Raw genomic sequence first — 11,760 nt, 5'->3', positions numbered from 1 at the left:
CCCCGCCCAACCCCACCCCTCCAGGGCCCCGCCCCTCCCAGCCCGGCCCCGCCCCACCCAGGCCCCGCCCCTCCAGGGCTCCGCCCAGCCCCCCGACCAGCTCTGGCCCCGCCCCTCCCGGACTCGGCCCCGCCCCTTCCAGACCCAGCCCGGCCCGGCCCCGCCCCTCCCGCCCCCCGCCCGGGCCCCGCCCCTTCCAGCCCCCGCCCCGCCCCTCCCGGCCCCGCCCCCCTCCCGCCCCTCCAGGCCCCGCCCAGCCCATCCCTGGCCCCGCCCCTCCCGGCCTCGGCCCCGCCCCTCCCAGTCCCGGCAGGCCCCGCCCCTCCCAGCTCTGGCCCCGCCCCTCCCCTCCCGGCCCCGCCCCTCTCAGCCCCCGCCCAGCCCAGCTCTGGCCCCGCCCCTCCCGGCCCCAGCCCGGCCCCGCCCTCCCGGGCTCCGCCCAGCCCTGGCCCCTCCCCTCCCAGGCCCCGCCCCCTCCCGGCCCCGCCCCTCTCAGCCCCCGCCCCTCCCAGCTCTGGCCCCGCCCCTCCAGGCCCCGCCCCTTCCAGGCCCCTCCCCCCCTCCCGACCCCGCCCCTCCCCTCCATGACCCCGCCCCGCCCAGCTCTGGCCCCGCCCCTTCCCTCCCGGGCCCCGCCCCTCACAGCCCCGCCCCCAGCCCCGCCCCTCCCGGCCCCAGCCCGGGCCCCTCCCCTCCCGGCCCCCGCCCTGACCGTGCCGCGGCGCAGCTTGAGGCGGCCGCTGCTGACGCGGAAGAAGGTGTCCGCCTGCCTGAGGCGCTGGGCCCGGCCGCGCCCGCCCAGCCGCTCGGCCGCCCGCTCGGCCGCCGCCAGCCGCGCCTTCACCTCCACGTTCCGCCGCATGCCCGCCCAGCGCCGCGATTGGCCCCCGCCCGAGCGCGTCATCACCCGACGCGGCCTCCTATTGGGCGGTGAGGGACACGGCACGGCCGTAAGGCCGTGCCGTGTCCCTCACCGCCCAATAGGAGGCCGCGGCGGGAAGGGGACAGGGGCGGGGCTTGGGCGAGCCGGGGCTGGGTGGGGGGCGCGGCCAGGCGCTGCCGGGGGGCGTGGCCAGGCGTGGAGGGGGCGTGGCCAGGCGGGGCCGGGCGGCCATGGCGGCGGCGGGACGGGGCGGCGGGGACGTGGCCGAGCCCGGGGATGGGGATGGGGATGGGGCCGGGGCCGTGGCCGCCGCCACCCGCCTGCAGGCCTTCGCCTGGTGCCGGGAGTTCCTGGCCGGCTCCTGGAAGCTCATCGGGCCCGAGGAGTTCGGCATCGCGCCCGTCAGGTACGAGCTGGGGCGAGGCCGCGCCCGGGTCCCCCCGTCCCGGGTCCCCCTGTCCCGGGTCGTCCCGGGTCCCCCCGCCCCCCTGTCCCGGGTCCCCCCCGGGTCCCCCAGACCCCCTGTCCCGGGTCCCGGGTCCCCCCATCCCCCTGTCCCGGGTCCCCCCGGGTCCCCCCGCCCCCCTGTCCCGGGTCCCGGGTCCCCCCATCCCCCTGTCCCGGGTCCCCCCGGGTCCCCCCGCCCCCCTGTCCCGGGTCCCGGGTCCCCCCATCTCCCTGTCCCGGGTCCCCCCGGGTCCCCCCGCCCCCCTGTCCCGGGTCCCGGGTCCCCCTGCCCCCCGCTGCCCCTTTCCCGGGTCCCCCTGCCCCCCCTGTCCCGAGTCCCGGGTCCCCCCGCCCCGCTGCCCTCCCACCGCCCCTGTCCCGGGTCCCGGGTCCCCCCGGGTCCCCCTGCCCCCCGCCCCCCCTGCCCCCCTGTCCCGGGTCCCCCCGGGTCCCCCCGCCCCCCTGTCTCGGGTCCCCCCGGGTCCCCCCTGCCCCCCGCCCCCCTGCCCCCCTGTCCCGGGTCCCGGGTCCCCCCATCCCCCTGTCCCGGGTCCCCCCGGGTCCCCCTGCCCCCCGCTGCCCCTGTCCCGGGACCCCCCAACCACCCGCCTCCCTGTCCCGGGTCCCCCCGCCCCGACCCGCCGCCCCCGCCCCACCCCCGAGCCCCTTCGGCCCCCGGCGCTGCCCCGGTTCCGCCCGCCGCTGACCGCGTCCCTCCCCCGGCCGTGACCCCTCGGGGACCCCCGTCCCCCGCCGCCCCGACCCTCCCCAGACCCCCCCGAGCCCCCCCCCTGCCCGGCGGCCCTGGCCCCTCCCCGGTCCCCCCCGGCCGGTCGCCCTGGCTCACCCCCGGTTGCCCCCAGCCCTCTCCCCATTGTGCCCCCTCACTGCCCCCCCAGCCCCCCCTCGGTGCCCCTGCCCGGTGACCCTGTTGTCCCCCCGGCCCTGCCCCAGCCGTGCTCCCTGGCCCTGGCCCCTCCCCGCTGCCCCCGGCCGCCCCTCGGTGCCCCCCGTCGTGCCCCCTTGGCTGGTGCCCCCTCACTGGCCCTGGCTCAGCCCCGGTTCCCCCAGCCCTCTCCCAGTCGTGCCCCCTCGGTGCCCCCTGCCCGGCAGCCCAGTCCCCTCCCCAGTCCCCCCCACCCACTCCCTGCCTGTGCCCCCCCGTTGGCACCCTCAGCCAGCGGCCCTGTCACCCCCCAGCCCTCCCCTAGTTGTGCCCCCCAGGTGCCCCCCAGCCAGGGGCCCTGTCCCCTCCCTGGTCCCCCCTGTCTGGCAGCCCAGTGCCCTCCCCCCAGCAGCGTCCCTGTCCCCTCCCCAGCCCTCCCTAGGTGCCCCCAGCAGTGTCCCTGTCCCCCCAGCCCTCCCTAGGTGCCCCCCAGCAGTGTCCCTGTGCCCTCCCCAGCCCTCCCTAGGTGCCCCCAGCAGTGTCCCTGTGCCCTCCCCAGCCCTCCCTAGGTGCCCCCCAGCAGTGTCCCTGTCCCCCCAGCCCTCCCTAGGTGCCCCCGGCAGTGTCCCTGTCCCCCCAGCCCTCCCTAGGTGCCCCCAGCAGTGTCCCCGTCCCCTCCCCAGCCCTCCCTAGGTGCCCCCCAGCAGTGTCCCTGTCCCCCCAGCCCTCCCTAGGTGCCCCCGGCAGTGTCCCTGTGCCCCCCAGCCCTCCCTAGGTGCCCCTGGCAATGTCCCTGTCCCCCCAGCCCTCCCTAGGTGCCCCCCAGCAGTGTCCCTGTGCCCCCCAGCCCTCCCTAGGTGCCCCCCAGCAGTGTCCCTGTCCCCCCAGCCCTCCCTAGGTGCCCCTGGCAATGTCCCTGTCCCCCCAGCCCTCCCTAGGTGCCCCCCAGCAGTGTCCCTGTGCCCCCCAGCCCTCCCTAGGTGCCCCCCAGCAGTGTCCCTGTCCCCCCAGCCCTCCCTAGGTGCCCCCTGGCAGTGTCCCTGTGCCCCCCAGCCCCCCCTAGGTGCCCCCGGCAGTGTCCCCGTCCCCTCCCCAGCCCTCCCTAGGTGCCCCCGGCAGTGTCCCCGTCCCCTCCCCAGCCCTCCCTAGGTGCCCCCGGCAATGCCCCCGTCCCCTCCCCGACCCCCCCTGCCCGGACCCCCGCCCGCAGCGGGTGACGGGCTGTGCCCGCAGCGGGGGTCTCAGCAACCTGCTCTTCAAGTGCTGGCTGCCCGAGCGCGTCCCCAGCGCGGGGGACGAGCCGCGCCAGGTGCTGCTGCGCGTCTACGGGGCCATCCTGCAGGTGAGGCGGGGGTCCCGCACCCCCCCGGCCACCGGCACCCCGCTGGCACCGGCCCGGGGCTGGGGGCTGCCCCCAGCGCGGAGGGGGCTGCTGGGGACTCGCTGCCCTGGGGCTGGGGGCTGCCCCCGCATGGGGGGCTGTGGGGTTGGGGGCTGCCCGGTGCGGGGGGCTGGGTCTGTCTCGGTGCGGGGGGCCCGGTGGGGCTGGGGGCTGTCCTGGGGCTGGTGGGTCTGGGGGCTGCCCGGTGCGGGGGGACTGGTGGTTCTGGGGGCCGCTGGGTCTGGGGGCTGCCCGGCTCAGGGACTTGGTGGGTCTGGGGGCTGCGGGTCTGGGGCCTGCCCGGCACAGGGGGCCACTGGGTCTGGGGTCTGCCCAGTGCAGGGGGCTTGGTGGGTCCGGGGGCCGCGGGTCCAGGGGCCATGGGTCTCGGGCCGCGGGTCTGGGGGCAGCGGGTATGGGGCTGCCTGGTGTGGGGGCTTGGTGGGTCTGGGGGCTGTGGGTCTGGGGGCTGCCCGGCACAGGGGCTCGGTGGGTCTGGGGGCTGCGGGTCGGGGGCCGCTGGGTCTGGGGGCCGCAGGGTCTGGGGGCTGCGGGTCGGGGGTCTGCCCAGCGCGGGGTCGCTGGGTCTGGGGTCGCTGGGTCGGGGGCCGCTGGGTCTGGGGGCTGCCAGGTGCTGGGGGGCTGCGGGTCTGGGGGCCGCAGGATCTGGGGGCTGCGGGTCTGGGGGCTGCCTGGCGCGGGGTCGCTGGGTCTGGGGTCGCTGGGTCGGGGTCGCTGGGTCTGGGGTCGCTGGGTCGGGGGTCGCTGGGTCGGGGGTCGCTGGGTCTGGGGGCTGCGGGTCGGGGGTCGCTGGGTCGGGGGTCGCTGGGTCGGGGTCGCTGGGTCGGGGGTCTCTGGGTCGGGGTCGCTGGGTCGGGGTCACTGGGTCTGGGGGCTGCGGGTCGGGGGTCGCTGGGTCTGGGGTCGCTGGGTCGGGGGTCGCTGGGTCTGGGGGCTGCAGGGTCTGGGGGCTGTGGGTCTGGGGGCTGCGGGTCGGGGGTCTACCCGGCGTGGGGTCGCTGGGTCGGGGGCCGCTGGGTTGGGGCCGCTGGGTCGGGGTCGCTGGGTCTGGGGTCGCTGGGTCTGGGGGCTGCGGGTCGGGGGCCGCTGGGTCGGGGGTCGCTGGGTCGGGGGTCGCTGGGTCTGGGGGCTGCAGGTCGGGGGTCGCTGGGTCGGGGTCGCTGGGTCTGGGGGCTGCCCGGCGCGGGGCCGCTGGGTCGGGGGCCGCTGGGTCGGGGGTCGCTGGGTCGGGGGTCGCTGGGTCTGGGGTCGCTGGGTCGGGGGCTCGGTGGGTCGGGGGTCGCTGGGTCGGGGTCGCTGGGTCTCGGGTCGCTGGGTCTGGGGGCCACAGGGTCTGGGGGCTGCGGGTCTGGGGGCTGTGGGTCGGGGGTCGCTGGGTCGGGGGCTCAGTGGGTCGGGGCTCGGTGGGCCGGGGGCCGCTGGGTCTGGGGCCGCTGGGTCTGGGGTCGCTGGGTTGGGGTCGCTGGGTCGGGGTCGCTGGGTCTGGGGTCGCTGGGTCGGGGTCGCTGGGTCGGGGGCTCGGTGGGTCTGGGGTCACTGGGTCTGGGGTCGCTGGGTCTGGGCTCGGTGGGTCGGGGGCTCGGTGGGTCGGGGGTCGCTGGGTCTGGGGGCTGCGGGTCTGGGGGCTGCATGTCGGGGGTTGCTGGGTCGGGGATCGCTGGGTCGGGGGCTGCTGGGTCGGGGGCCGCTGGGTCGGGGGCTGCTGGGTCGGGGGTCGCTGGGTCTGGGGTCGCTGGGTCGGGGGCCGCTGGGTCGGGGGCCGCTGGGTCGGGGGTCGCTGGGTCTGGGGTCGCTGGGTCGGGGGTCGCTGGGTCGGGGTCGCTGGGTCTGGGGTCGCTGGGTCGGGGTCACTGGGTCTGGGGTCGCTGGGTCGGGGGTCGCTGGGTCTGGGGTCGCTGGGTCTGGGGTCGCTGGGTCGGGGTCGCTGGGTCTGGGGTCGGTGGGTCGGGGGTCGCTGTGTCGGGGGTCGCTGTGTCGGGGTCGCTGGGTCGGGGGTCGCTGGGTCGGGGGTCGCTGTGTCGGGGCCGCTGGGTCGGGGGTCGCTGGGTCTGGGGTCGCTGTGTCGGGGCCGCTGGGTCTGGGGTCGCTGGGTCTGGGGGCTGCCCGGCGCGGGGTCGCTGTGTCGGGGTCGCTGGGTCGGGGGCCGCTGGGTCTGGGGTCGCTGGGTCGGGGGCTCGGTGGGTCGCTGGGTCGGGGGTGGCTGGGTCTGGGGTCGCTGTGTCGGGGTCGCTGGGTCGGGGTCGCTGGGTCGGGGTCGCTGTGTCGGGGGCGCTGAGGTCGCCGCCGTGCGCAGGGGCTGGACTCGCTGGTGCTGGAGAGCGTCATGTTCGCCATCCTGGCCGAGCGGGCGCTGGGGCCGCGGCTCTTCGGCGTCTTCCCGCAGGGCCGGCTGGAGCAGTTCCTGCCGGTAGGGGCCGGGCCGGGGGCGGGGGCGGGTGGGCTGCCCCCCCCCAGCCCCTGCGGGGACCCCCGCCCTGCTCACACCACCCGGCCGGGCCCACACGGCTCCCCAGGGTGGGCAGGGTCCCCACAGCGCTGCCCTGTCCCCCCCTCCCCAGGGCTGGCTGGAGGGGTACAGGGATGGGGATGGGGATGGGGATGGGGAGGGGGCTTCCTTCCCCCCAGCCCCGCTGCGGGGACCCCCACCCCATCTCCAGCCGGCTGGGCCCACACGGCTCCCCAGGGGCAGAGCTGGGTCCCCAAATCACTGCCCTGTCACCCCACCCCATCCCCAGGGCTGGCTGGAGGGGTACGGGGATGGGGATGGGGATGGGGAGGGGGCTTCCTTCCCCCCAGCCCCCTGCGGGGACCCTCACCCCGCTCACACCAGCCGGCTGGTCCCACACAGCTCCCCAGGGGCAGAGCTGGGTCCCCAAATCGCTGCCCTGTCCCCCCCTCCCCAGGGCTGGCTGGAGTGGTACAGGGATGGGGATGGGGATGGGGATGGGGATGGGGATGGGGAGGGGGATGGGGATGGGGATGGGGATGGGGATGGGGAGGGGGCTTCCTTCCCCCCAGCCCCACTCTGGAGACCCTCACCCCATCTCCAGCCAGCTGATCCCACACAGCTCCCCCAGGGTGGGCAGGCTCCCCAAACCGCTGCCCTGTCCCCCTCCCCACCCCCAGAGCCGGCGCCTGCGGACCGAGGACCTGCGGGACCCCGAGATCTCCAAGGAGATCGCGGTGAAGATGTCCCGGTTCCACGGGATGGTGATGCCCTTCAACAAGGAGCCCAAGTGGCTCTTCGGGACCATGGAGTGGTGAGCCTGGCGCTGTCCCCTGGCACCGGGGGCACCTCAGACCCTGGAGACCCCATCCCATGGGCCCCTGGGTCATCTCAGCCCCTGGAGACCCTGGAGCCCCCATCCCACGGGGCCCCAGGTCACCTCAGCCCCTGGAGACCCCATCCCACAGGCACCAGGGTCACCTCAGCCCCTGGAGACCCCATCCCACAGGCCCTCAGGTCACCTCAGCCCCTGGAGACCCTGGAGCCCCCATCCCATGGGCAGCTGGGTCACCTCAGCCCCTGGAGCGCCCAGGTCACTGTCCCCTGGCACCAGGGTCACCTCAGCCCCTGGAGACCCTGGACCCCCCATCCCACGGGCCCCCAGGTCACCTCAGCCCCTGGAGCCCCATGGACCCCCCATCCCATGGGCACCAGGGTCACCTCAGCCCCTGGAGCCCCCGTCCCACAGGCACCTGGGTCACCTCAGCCCCCGGAGCCCCTGGACCCCCCATCCCATGGACACCAGGGTCACCTCAGTCCCCGGAGCCCCTGGACCCCCCATCCCATGGACACCAGGGTCACCTCAGCCCCCGGAGCCCCTGGACCCCCCATCCCATGGACACCAGGGTCACCTCAGCCCCCAGAGCCCCGGGGGTCCGGAGCGTGGGGGGTTCCTGGGTGCCCAGCAGCTCTGCGGCAGCCCTGGCTCTGCGCTGGGAGGGGGTGGGCTGGCAGCCCCCCCGGGGGGTCTGTCCCACCGCAGCACCCCCCCCCTTCCCTCCCAGGTACCTGAAGCAGATCTCGGAGCTGAGCTTCACCGAGGAGGAGCAGCTGAGGAAGTTCCACCAGCTCCAGGCTTACAACCTGGAGGAGGAGATGAGGAGCCTCAGGTGCCCCCCCAGCCCCTGCCCGCTGCCCCCCCAGCCCCTCGGGGGGTGGGGGGGGGCCTGGGGGCACCCCGCTTCTCCGGGAAGCCCCCTCTTCCGCCCCTCACCCTGGGGGCCGGCCCTGGCAGGGGGCCCCTCAGGCAGGCTCCCCGCCGGGACCCCCACTCGGGGGTGTCCCCCCCCCACGCGTGGGTGGGCGAGGGGCCGCCGGGTCCCTCCCCCGCTGAGGCTCCTCTGCCCGCAGGCGGCTGCTGGAGGCCACCCCCTCGCCGGTGGTCTTCTGCCACAACGACGTGCAGGAGGGTGAGCTCAGGGCGGGGGGGGGCCGGGGGGGTGGTCTGGTGCCCCCCGAGCCCCCCGCCGAGCCCCCCCCCGTCCCTCCCCGCGCAGGGAACATCCTGCTGCTGGCCGGGCCCGGGGCCCCCCCCTGCTCGGAGCGGCTGATGCTGATCGACTTCGAGTACAGCAGCTACAACTACCGGTGGGTGCCAGGGGGCGGGGGGCACCGCCCGCCGCCGGGACCCCCCCTCACCGCCCCCCCCCCGGCTCCCCGCAGGGGCTTCGACGTGGGGAACCACTTCTGCGAGTGGGTGTACAGCTACAGCCGCGGGGCTTGGCCCTTCTTCAGCGCCTCCCCCCAGCACTACCCCAGCCGCCAGCAGCAGGTAGAGACCCCCCCCCGCCGGGGCTGGGGGCGAGGGGGGGCGACGGGGGGTGGGATACCGCTGGGGGCAGCCCCCCGCAGCCCCCCTGCCCGCGCTTGGCAACCCCCCCTGGCCTGCCCGCGGCCCCCCCTGCCTGCACTCAGCAGCCCCCCCACCCACAGCCCCCCCTGCCTGTGTTCCGCAGCCCCCCTGCCTCTGCTCAGCAGCCCCCCACCCACAGCCCCCCTACCCACACTTACACTGGCCATGCTCGGTGCCTCCCCTGCCCACAGCCCCCCTGCCCGCACTCAGCAGCCCCCTTCCTCACAGCCCCTGTGCTTGGCAGCCCCCCCTGCCCGCACTTGGCACCCACCCTGTCTGCAGCCCCCCTGCCTGTGCTCTGCAGCCCCCCTGCCCATGCTTCACAGCCTCCCCCACGCAGCCCCCACTGCCTGCACTCAGCAGCCCCCCCCCCCCAGCCTCTGTGCTTGGAGCCCCCCTGCCCACAGCCCCCCTGCCCGTGCTCAGCAGCCCCCCTGCCCAGACTCAGCAGACACCCCCCTCCCACTCCAGCCCCCCCTGCCCACAGTCCTCACTGCCCACAGCCCCCCTGCCCAGGCTCAGCAGCCCCCCCTCCCACAGCACCCTCTGCCCGCAGCCCCCCCCCCCAGCCTCTGTGCTTGGAGCCCCCTACCCGCAGCCCCCCTGCCCAGGCTCAGCAGAACCCCCGCCTTCCAGCCCTCCATGCCCACAGCCCCCACTGCCCACAGCCCCCCACTCCCACAGCACCTTCTGCCTGCAGCCCCCCACAATGCCCCTCCTGCCTGTCTCAGCAGCCCCCCCGCCCATGCTTGGCACCCCCCCTGCCCCCAGCCCACTGCCTACACCCCCCCCAGCCTGCGCTCAGCAGCCCCCCTGCTCGCACCCCCCCGCCCACACCCCCCTGCCCGCACCCCCCTGCCCGCAGCCCCCCTGCCTGCACCCCCCTGCCCGCACCCCCCCGGCCCACAGCCCCCCCTGCCCACACCCCCCCTGCCCACACCCCCCTGCCCGCACCCCCCGGCCCGCACCCCCCCGGCCCGCACCCCCCGGCCCGCAGCCCCCCTGCCCGTGCTCGGCAGCCCCCCTGTGTCCCCCCCAGCTGCACTTCATCCGGCACTACCTGTGGGGGGAGTCGGGGCGCCCCAGGGACCCCTCCCCCGAGGAGCAGAACCGCCTGGAGCAGGAGATGCTGACCGAGGTCGACCGGTGAGGGGCTGGGGGGCCAGAACCTCCCCCTGTGCCCCACTGCCTCGAGGGGCCGGGGGGGGCAGTGTCCCCAGGACCTCCTCCCGGGGGGGGGTCCCTGGGCAGTGTCCCCAACCCCTCCTCCCATGCCCAACTCCCTTGGTGTAGTGAGGGGGGTGTCCTGGGACAGGGGGGGATCCCGGGATGGGGGGGTGTCCCTGGGGCAAGGGGGTGTCCCTGGGGCACGGGGGGTGTCCCGGGACAGGGGGATGTCCCGGGGCAGGGGGGGGTGTCCTGGGGCAGGGGGGGTGGTCCCAGGGCAGGGGGGATGTGCCGGGGCAGGAGGGGTGTCCCATGACGGGGGGGTGGTCCTGGGGCAGGGGGGGTGGTCTTGGGGCACGGGGGGTGTCCCGGGGCAGGGGGGGGTGTCCCTGGGGCACGGGGGGTGTCCCGGGACAGGGGGATGTCCCGGGGCAGGGGAGTTGTCCCGGGGCAGGGGGGGGTGTCCTGGGGCAGGGGGGGTGGTCCCAGGGCAGGGGGGATGTCCCGGGGCAGGAGGGGTGTCCCATGACGGGGGGGTGGTCCCGGGACAGGGGGGGTTTCCCTGGGCAGGGGGGTTGTCCTGGGACAGGGGGGGATCCCAGGACGGGAGGTTGTCCAGGGCAGGGGGGTTGTCCTGGGGCAGGGGGGGGTGGTCTTGGGGCACTGGGGGTGTCCCGGGGCAGGGGGGGTGTCCCAGGACGGGGGGGTGGTCCCGGGGCAGGTGGTTTGTCCCGGGACAGGGGGGGATCCCGGGACAGGGGGGGTGTCCCAGGGCAGGGGGGTGTGCCGGGACAGGGGGGTGTCCCGGGACAGGGGGTGGTCCCATGGCAGGGGGGGTGTCCCAGGACAGGGGGGAATCCTGGGACGGGGGGGTGTCCCAGGGCAGGGGGGTGTCCCGGGACACAGGGGGTGTCCCAGGGCAGGGGGGTGTCCCAGGGCAGGGGGGTGTCCCGGGACAGGGGGTCTCACAGCCGCCCCCCCAGGTTCGCCCTGGCCTCCCACTTCTTCTGGGGCCTGTGGTCCATCCTGCAGGCCAAGATCTCCACCATCCAGTTCGGGTACCTGGTGAGCGCGGCTGTCGTCACCCCTCTGGTGACGGGGGGGGGACACAGGGGGGGTGGGGGTCCCGGGCCGCCCCTGACCCCCCCTCTCCCCCCAGGACTACGCGCAGAGCCGCTTCGAGGCCTATTTCCAGCACAAGGCCCGGTGCTCCTGAGCGCAGCCCCCCGCCCCCCACAGCCCCCCTGACCCCCCCGGGCCACGGTGTCCCCTGCGGGGGGGCTGCCCCGGCGCTGGGAGGGGAGGGGGCTGCTGCTCCCCCCGCCCGGCCAGCGGTGGGGGGCCGGGACTAGGGGGGGCTGGGGGCTGGGGGGGGTCAGGCTGCACCTCGCCCCGTCCTGCCTGCGGCTGGGGGGGTCTCCTGCCCACAGCTGGGGGGGGGTCTCCTGCCCGCAGCCGGGGGGGGTCTCCTGCCCACAGCTGGGGGGGGGTCTCCTGCCCGCAGCGGGGGTCCTGCCAGCGCTGCCACGGTCCCAGGGCACTGCTGGGGGCAGGGGGGTGTGGGGGACCCAGGCTGGCGTCTCATTCCCCCCCACACCCCTCTCCCCTGGCCCCTGAGCCCCCCCCCCCCCCCCGCCTGGGCTGCTCGGTGGGGCGGGGGGCTGGGGGCTGGGGGCGGGGGGCTGGGGCCGCCCCTCCCGACAGCAGAACGTCCTCTGTGCTCACCCCAATAAACGCTGCCGTGCTGAGGGGTCCTGCCTGGGCTCTGCACCCCCCGAGACCCCCCCAGCCCCCTCCCCAGGAAGGGAGGGGAGGGAAGGGATCCTCCCCCAGGAGCCCCCGGGATGAGGGGAGGGCTGGAGCCCCCCGGCTCTGGAGCCAGGGTGGGGGAGCTGGGCTGGGGGAGCTGGGCTGGGGGAGCTGGGCTGGGGGAGCTGGGCTGGGGGAGCTGGGCTGGCTCAGCCCAGAGAAGAGAAGCTGCTGCTGGGGAGAGCCCCAAGCCCCTTCCCAGCCCCTTCCCAGCCCCTTCCCGGCCCTCGAGGGGCTCCAGGAGAGCTGGAGAGGGGCTGGTGCCCAGGGCAGGGAGGGCCAGGCCCAGGGGAACGGCCTCCAGCTG

General features: G+C 77.2%; 1 protein-coding gene across 1 annotated transcript; it reads left to right on the top strand.

Moving 5' to 3' along the window:
* Positions 1–1,113: 1,113 nt before the first annotated feature.
* Positions 1,114–11,388, top strand: LOC311204439 (choline/ethanolamine kinase-like; the record flags this gene model as incomplete). Its single annotated transcript, XM_084280865.1, has 11 exons — positions 1,114–1,289; positions 3,450–3,558; positions 5,912–6,025; positions 6,745–6,878; positions 7,630–7,734; positions 7,976–8,034; positions 8,122–8,212; positions 8,288–8,396; positions 9,517–9,623; positions 10,628–10,709; positions 10,804–11,388. 11 exons carry the CDS (start codon positions 1,114–1,116, stop codon positions 10,858–10,860), a joined length of 1,143 nt encoding a protein of 380 aa, XP_084136991.1. The 3' UTR covers positions 10,861–11,388.
* Positions 11,389–11,760: the final 372 nt, after the last annotated feature.

Source organism: Gallinula chloropus (assembly GCF_964237585.1).
Source record: "Gallinula chloropus genome assembly, contig: HAP1_SCAFFOLD_489, whole genome shotgun sequence".
Classification (NCBI taxonomy): Eukaryota; Metazoa; Chordata; class Aves; order Gruiformes; family Rallidae; genus Gallinula; species Gallinula chloropus.
This window is presented reverse-complemented; position numbering and strand designations above follow the sequence as displayed.